General features: G+C 44.1%; 1 protein-coding gene and 1 long non-coding RNA gene across 3 annotated transcripts in view; one reads left to right on the top strand and one right to left on the bottom strand.

The window, feature by feature from the left end:
• Positions 1-32: 32 nt before the first annotated feature.
• Positions 33-7284, bottom strand: LOC138748631 (uncharacterized). Of its 2 annotated transcripts, none has more exons than XR_011348195.1 (3): positions 7035-7284; positions 3922-3999; positions 33-1144 (listed from the first exon to the last, which is right to left on the bottom strand). It is a non-coding gene; the product is annotated as an uncharacterized lncRNA (long non-coding RNA). The 2 variants fall into 2 exon arrangements; XR_011348196.1 differs by having other exon boundaries at positions 7195-7284.
• c13h19orf47 (chromosome 13 C19orf47 homolog) overlaps positions 7245-7364 on the top strand; it is a 44141-nt gene continuing 44021 nt past the window's right edge. The window contains exon 1 of the mRNA XM_069909150.1: positions 7245-7344. Coding sequence (XP_069765251.1) covers positions 7326-7344 — 19 coding nt within the window. The 5' untranslated portion in view covers positions 7245-7325. The remainder of the gene's footprint in view (positions 7345-7364) is intronic.

Below are 7364 nucleotides of genomic sequence, written 5' to 3'. Positions count from 1 at the left end.
CTGAAAGCACTGATTTTTATGGGCACCTTCTGACTTCCAGCTCTTTTGACCATTTATTTCAGATGATGAAGTAGTTTTGCAGTCTCAGTGATTACGAAGACCACTGACCCCAATTATACCCTTACATTTTCCAACCAGAATCTTTTTCTTCCAAATATATTTATTGAACATCAAAAACAACTTCACACACTTAATACATTGTGCTCCTATTTTCTTTTTTAACAGAAAAACCAACACACATATACACAAATGTTCACATACACCCTCAGATAAACCTCCACTCCTTGATCCACTTGGCACCTTTGCTGACAATATCATTGGTATATTACCGATTGCCAGCCAGAATATCTGAGCAGCAGTTAGTTAAATAGAGCCATAGACCAGAGAAACAGGCCCTTTGGCCCACCATGTTCATGCTGGCCATTAGGTAAGCCTTCCATACTAATCACATTGACCGACACTTGGTCCGTAGCCTTGGATGGTGTGGTGATTCAAGTACATGTCTATATGCCTGTCTAATGAGTGCTTCTGCCTTCACCGCTCCCTCGGGCAATGCACCCAGACTGCCTCCAAACTGCCAACATCTTATTACAACCTTGCGCCTGCTAGCTTTAGTTCATATTTTAGTAAATCTGTTAAAATCATCAGTCCTGGACAAAGCCAGAAACCTTTTAATCTGAGGACCAGTCAACCAGGGAACAAATCACTGGAGAGAATCCAACCAAGAATAATTTTAAATTTAGACATGCTGCACAGTAAAAGGCCTTTGGCCCACAAGCCCATGCCACCCAATTGACCTACAACCCAAGTGTGTTTTGACGAATAGGAGGAAACCCACGCAGACATGGGAAGAACGTACAAACTCCTTACAGACAGTGTCAAATTTGAACCCGGATCGCTGACACTGTAACAGCATTGAGCTAACCATGCTGCCCTTATCGAATGCCCACCCAAGTATACCCACGCATCGTCCTGTGAACTGCTGGCAGGTAAGAGCTGTAGTTCCTTGCATCTGATCTCAAATAGATGAAGAAGCTGAAGATCATGTAGAAGAGGAGGATGGTTCCTTGTGAATAGAACTGCAAAGTTCAGAGTTTACCTAGCTCCCTATTCATCCAGAGTAGGGAACTGCAAAACTCCCAGTCTAGGAACAGAAGTGAAACATTGGTTACTGTTGGCGAAGTTGCCAAGAAGGACATTTATTAGTTTGGTTTCCAACTGAGCTCTTCAATAGCGTGTAAAGCACAAAAGTCTGCAGACACGGTGATTGAAATAAAAATACAAAACTGGGGAAGCTCAGAAGGTCAAACAGTGTATTTTCTATAGTAAAGATAAAGATTCAGAACCAATGTTTTGAGCTTGAGCCCTTCAAGGTATCAACTGATGAAGGGCGGCACGGTTAGTGTTGCCGTTAGTGCAATGCTGTTACAGCCCTAGCGAGTGGAGCTTGAATCTGGCGCTATAAGGAGTTTCTATGTTCTCCCTGTGTCTGCGTGTGTTGCCTCCAGGTGTTTTGGTTTCCTCTCACCGTTCCAAACATACTGGGGTTGTAGTCAGGGTGTAATTGGGCACCACAGATTCATGGGCCGAAAGGGCCTGTTACCATGCTGAAGAGTAAGTCTAAATTGTAAAAATTTGATCGTACTTTAAAGCATGGAATTGCCGTAATTTTAGAGTAATTTTAGAAATGTGGATGTGTTAATTAAGTGGCGTAATTCTATTAGTGATCATATTCTTGTTATAACTCTCCCCATTTTAACTGCCAACGAGGGGAGGGGAAGTGAATACTATCCTCCCCAGTCTAAGCTGAAGATGTAGAAGTGGCAAGATTGTTTTTGGTCACAGGTAAGTTACTTCGTCACAAACTAGGAATATTTTCAATATCCAGGCTTGACTGATGTTTTCGTGCAGGGTTAGGGTTACCCTTCTGGTAACCCAGAAAAGACCCTGCCACAGCAAGTTTGGAATTTGAATTCAACATTTAAACAAAACTGCTGTGAAACTGTTGCAGAAGCCCAACTGGTTCATTAATATCTGAGAGGAAAGGTTTCCCGTAATCCTAAACTGATAGAGGTCAGTATGTGATTCACGTCCCACATCAGCAAGACTGACATTTAACTTACTCCTGAAACTACAGGACAATCCTTCATCCACTATTTCCTCAAGGTAGGGCAAGAAACTGGCTTTACCGGTGACATCCACATGCTGAAAGATTTTTTAAAAACTTTTTAATTGAAAGAGCAAATGTTTAATTCCTTTGAACACACAAAATGATGGAGAACTTCAGTGGGTAGGTAGCATCCATGAAGGGCAACAGATAATCAATATTTCGGACTGAATTCCTTGCCTGAGGGTTTTTTTGGGGGTGGGGGCGTAATATGAAGTATGTGGACAGACAACCTCTCAGTGTTTTTTTTAACTATATGTCACTTTTAAAGATTTGTTCTGAACTCCAAAGTTATTTCAAATTTGCCTCTTTAACAGTTTAACGAAAGGAAGTAAGGTGGTGGGAGCATTGATGAGAGGGGAGAATTCTGTGACTTGTACGAGAACAGTGTAGAAGAGGTAAAGCCAAATTAAACCAATGAGCTGAGACATAGTGAAGAAAGACCAGTGTACAATAGGTATTGAAATGTTCATTGGTCAAGGTTGAAGTGGATGGAATGGTCCTACATTTAAAAAATTCCCAAGCTTACAGGAACATATTGTGAGGGAATTTTTTTTTCTCAGCTAGGTTAGGTGGAATAACACTGGATAATGAAGATCTTACTTCCTGAACACTTTTGGGTGTATTCTATGGATTTTGGGCTACTGATTACGAATATCACCTTAAAATTTTCATATCGTGAAACTTTTTTTTAGATATGAACTATTTTTGTGATTTCCTGTCATATTTTAAGTCTATTTCAAGCGTTCAAAACCACAAAGTGCAATCTGTCATTGAAAATTAATTTTCTGCGTTCGCTTTTGGGACTTGTTCCCTGTCGATCTTGGTGCAGTCAGTGACGGTGAAAGGTTTCACCGGGATATTGCAACCATGGAAAAGCAGTACGAGGGCAACTGACAACCACCAATGCCGGCTGACTATTGTTGGACACTGACATGAGAGGCATCAGATGCTGAGTACAAATGAAAATCAGCAGCAAAGATTTTTGGGTCAGTTGAACTAACGTGGTTTTCAAACATTTTCTTTCTACTCACATCCCACTTGCAGTAATCCCTAGGCTATCGGTGCTCTGTGATTAGTAAGGGATTGCTTAAGGTGAGATGTGAGTGGGAAGGGAAGGGTGATAATCATTGCTCTAGACCCAATTGTTACTGAAATATTTTGCTTGAGAAAAATGGTCATTGGCCCATTTCCTTTGGAGTTCTGAAACCGTGCACATGACGAGTCCATGAGGGACAATTAAAACAGTAGTTTTCAAACTTTTTCTTTCCACCCACATCCCACTTTAAGTATTCCCTAGGCCATCGGTGCTCTGTGATTAGTAAGGGATTGCTTAAGGTGGGATATGAGTGGGAAGATTGAGAATCACTGCTCTAGACCCAATTGTTACTGAAATATTTTGCTAGAGAAAAAATGTCATTGGCCCATTTCCTTTGGAGTTATGAAACCGTGCACAGAACGAGTCAATGGGGTACGATTAAAACAGTGGTTTTCAAACTTTTTCTTTCCACGCACATACCACCTTAAGCGATCCCTTACTAACCACCGAGCACCTATGGCATAGGGAATACTTAAAGTGGCATGAGTGGAAAGGAAAAGGTTGAAAACTGATCCAATGCAACCTGTCAGCATTATGTGCTAAATTAATTTAATGTTTCTCCAACTTCCTATGTGATACAGCATATCTGAGATTATCTTTGTGTTCAGCTTGAAGTTATCTATCATAATCCCCAATTTATTTTCAAGAAACAAACCTTTTGAAAATATTTGTTGTCCAGTGTAATTTACCCCATCAAAGTCCTCTACTGATGGAGTGTTGTCGATCATACAAGCTAAAGCATGTTGGTGAGGAAGGGGAAATTAGTTGGTTTCTTGTTAGCTATTCACTCAGTCAGCAAACTAAGAACTCAGGAAGAAGCTATGATGTGGTTTGAACAACACCGGCACATGATGGGCCTCTCCTGACTGACCTTACACAAGTAGCCAGTGCCTTGGGAGCTGTAATCCAGCACTGATGTGAGGGGAGAATTCTGTGGGTGCAGAGTTGGGCAGAAAAGTGGCAGATGGAGTTCAATCTGGATAAGTGTGAGATGATGCATTTTGGAAGGTCAAAGCAGAAAGCTGAGTACAGGGTTAATGGCTAGATACTTAACAGTGTGGAGGAACAGAGGGACCTTGGGGTCCAAATCCATACACCTGTCAAGGTTGCCACGCAGGTTGATAGGACAGTTAGAAGGCCTATGAGATGTTGGGCTTCATTAATAGGGTGTTTCAGTTCAAGAGTCGAGAGGTCATGTTGCAACTCTACAAATCTCTGGTGAGACCTCACTTAGAATATTGTGTTTGGTTCCAGTCACCTCATTATAGGAAGCATGTTGAAGCCATGAAAAGAGTGCAGAGGAAATGTACCAGGATGTTGCCTGGATTAGAAAATGTCTTATGAGTCAAGGTTAGTGACCTGAGACTATCTCTTTGGAGTGAAGAGACTTAATAGAGACCTTAATAGAGACCTACAAGATTCTGAGAGGCATAGGTAAGATGGACAGCCAATGCCTTTTTCCCACGGCAGGAATAGCAACCACCAGAGGACATCTGTATAAAGTGAAGCGAGGAGAGTTTAGGGGATTCATCAGGGGTATTTTTTTTAATATATAAAGTTGTGGGAGCTTGGAGTGCCTTGTCAGCGATGGTGGTGGAGGCTGAAACATTAGGGGCATTTAAGGAACTCTTAAATAGGCACATGGATGAAAGAAAAATAGAGGGTTACAGGGTAGGAATGTTTTAGTGTTTTTTTGGTAGGAATATATAGGGCCACACAACATCGAGGGCCTGTACTGAACTGTAATGTACGTTCCTGACAAGAGACGAGATGTGTGTCCATGATAGGTCACTAGAACTTCAAGGAACTTGTGGTATCCTCTACAGAGTTATTAATGTGCAGCTGAGAGTAATTGTTCCCAGTCCACCTGAAGTCCACAATCTTCCTGACATCCATGTTGAGACAAAAGAAAGAGGGGATTTTCCATGATTTGATTTGCAGTGCATTTATAGTTCTATTATTTCCATGGAGGACCTCAGTTTTCTTCAGGCTGACTTCCAGGCCAAACATTTTGGCAGTTTCCGCAAAACAGGAAGTTGACTAGTCCGATGCGGGACAGGCAGACACGGTTGCAGCGGTTGCAAGGGAAAATTGGTTGGTTGGGGTTGGGTGTTGGGTTTTTCCTCCTTTGTCTTTTGTCAGTGAGGTGGGCTCTGCGGTCTTCTTCAAAGGAGGTTGCTGCCTGCCGAACTGTGAGGTGCCAAGATGCACGGTTTGAGGCAATATCAGCCCACTGGCGGTGGTCAATTTGGCAGGCACCAAGAGATTTCTTTAGGCAGTCCTTGTACCTCTTCTTTGGTGCACCTTTGTCTCGGTGGCCAGTGGAGAGCTCGCCATATAACACGATCTTGGGAAGGCGATGGTCCTCCATTCTGGAGACGTGACCTACCCAGTGCAGTTGGATCTTCAGCAGCGTGGATTCGATGCTGTCGGCCTCTGCCATCTCGAGTACTTTGATGTTGGAGATGAAGTCGCTCCAATGAATGTTGAGGATGGAGCGGAGACAACGCTGGTGGAAGCATTCTAGGAGCCGTAGGTGATGCCGGTAGAGGACCCATGATTCGGAGCCGAACAGGAGTGTGGGTATGTCAACAGCTCTGTATACGCTAATCTTTGTGAGGTTTTTCAGTTGGTTGTTTTTCCAGACTCTTTTGTGTAGTCTTCCAAAGGCGCTATTTGCCTTGGCGAGTCTGTTGTCTATCTCGTTGTCGATCCTTGGATCCGATGAAATGGTGCAGCCAGGATAGGTAAACTGGTCGACCGTTTTGAGTTTTGTGTGCCCGATGGAGATGTGGGGGGTTGGTAGTCATGGCGGGGAGCTGGCTGATGGAGGACCTCCGTTTTCTTTTTTTACCCCTCCATAAATCTTCGTCCGTGAAGAATCTCCATGGAGGAACCTCTTATTTTTGAAATATTTATTTCAGGAACATTTATCTGAGTTTGTTGTCTATATCAATGTCTAAATTGGATCAGCATTTGCTGATGACACCAAGATATGGACAGCGAGGAAGGTTTTGAAAGCTTGCAGAGGGATCTGGACCATCTGGGAGAATGGGCCAAAATATGGCAGATAGAGTTTAATGCAGAAAAGTGTGAGGTGTTGCATTTTGGAAGGACAAACCAAGGTGGGGCTCCTTCATAAATCAAAGTATTAGTATAGGGGTTGGGATGTTATGTTGAAGTTGTTTAAGACATTGGTGAGGCCAAATTTGGAGTATTGTGTGCAGCTCACTCTGTTCACCTAACTACAGGAAGGATATCAGTAAGATTGAAAGAGGGCAGAGAAAATTTACTAGAATGTTGCCGGGTCTTCAGGAGTTGAGATACAGAAAAGGATCAAACAGATTAGGGCTTTATTCCTTGGAGCAAAGAAAAATAAGGGGAGATTTGATGGAGGTTGACAAGATCATGAGAGGTACAGACAGAGTCGGCTTTTTCCACTTAGATTGGGGGAGGTAAATATGAGAGGTCGTAGTTTTAAGGGGGAAGGGGGAAAGGTTTAGGGGGACGTCCATGAGTCGGAGGGCGGCGGGAATGGGGAACAAGCTGCCATCTCTGGGCGCGACCATCAGTTTTAAGAATAGACACTTGGATGGGAGCGGTCTGGAGAGTTATGGAAAGAGGGCAGGCCACTGGGGCTCGCGGAATGATGGTCGGCACAGACTAGAGGGGCCGAATGGCCTGTTTCCCCTCCCCCCCCCTGCTGTTCAGCATGTTGCAGAGAAGATGCTCTTAAACCACCCCCCCACCCACCCCCGCAAAACTCACAGGCATCATTACTTGAGGATGCCAGAAATGCTCTGCTACTTGAGGCCATTCCCCCCTTTCACTGGATACTGTCCCTGTTGCTGGCTGGTTCTGTTCGTGGCCAGGATAGTTAGCAGTCCCCATAATTAACCCATTATTAGTTATTATCCCCTGGCCTTACCCCCCACCGTCTCGGCGTAGCTTCCCTGAGGGCCACTGTGCCCCGTTGCTAGGCATTCCCCTGGCAACCCGGGAGACGGCTCCCTTCCGCCCGGCGGCCGGATGTGACGTCGAACGCTCCGCGGAGCCAAGATGGTGTCGGTGACTCTGGGTGAGTGTCCGGGTCTGGTG

This window comes from Narcine bancroftii, chromosome 13 (assembly GCF_036971445.1).
Source record: "Narcine bancroftii isolate sNarBan1 chromosome 13, sNarBan1.hap1, whole genome shotgun sequence".
NCBI classification, from domain to species: domain Eukaryota; kingdom Metazoa; phylum Chordata; class Chondrichthyes; order Torpediniformes; family Narcinidae; genus Narcine; species Narcine bancroftii.
This window is presented reverse-complemented; position numbering and strand designations above follow the sequence as displayed.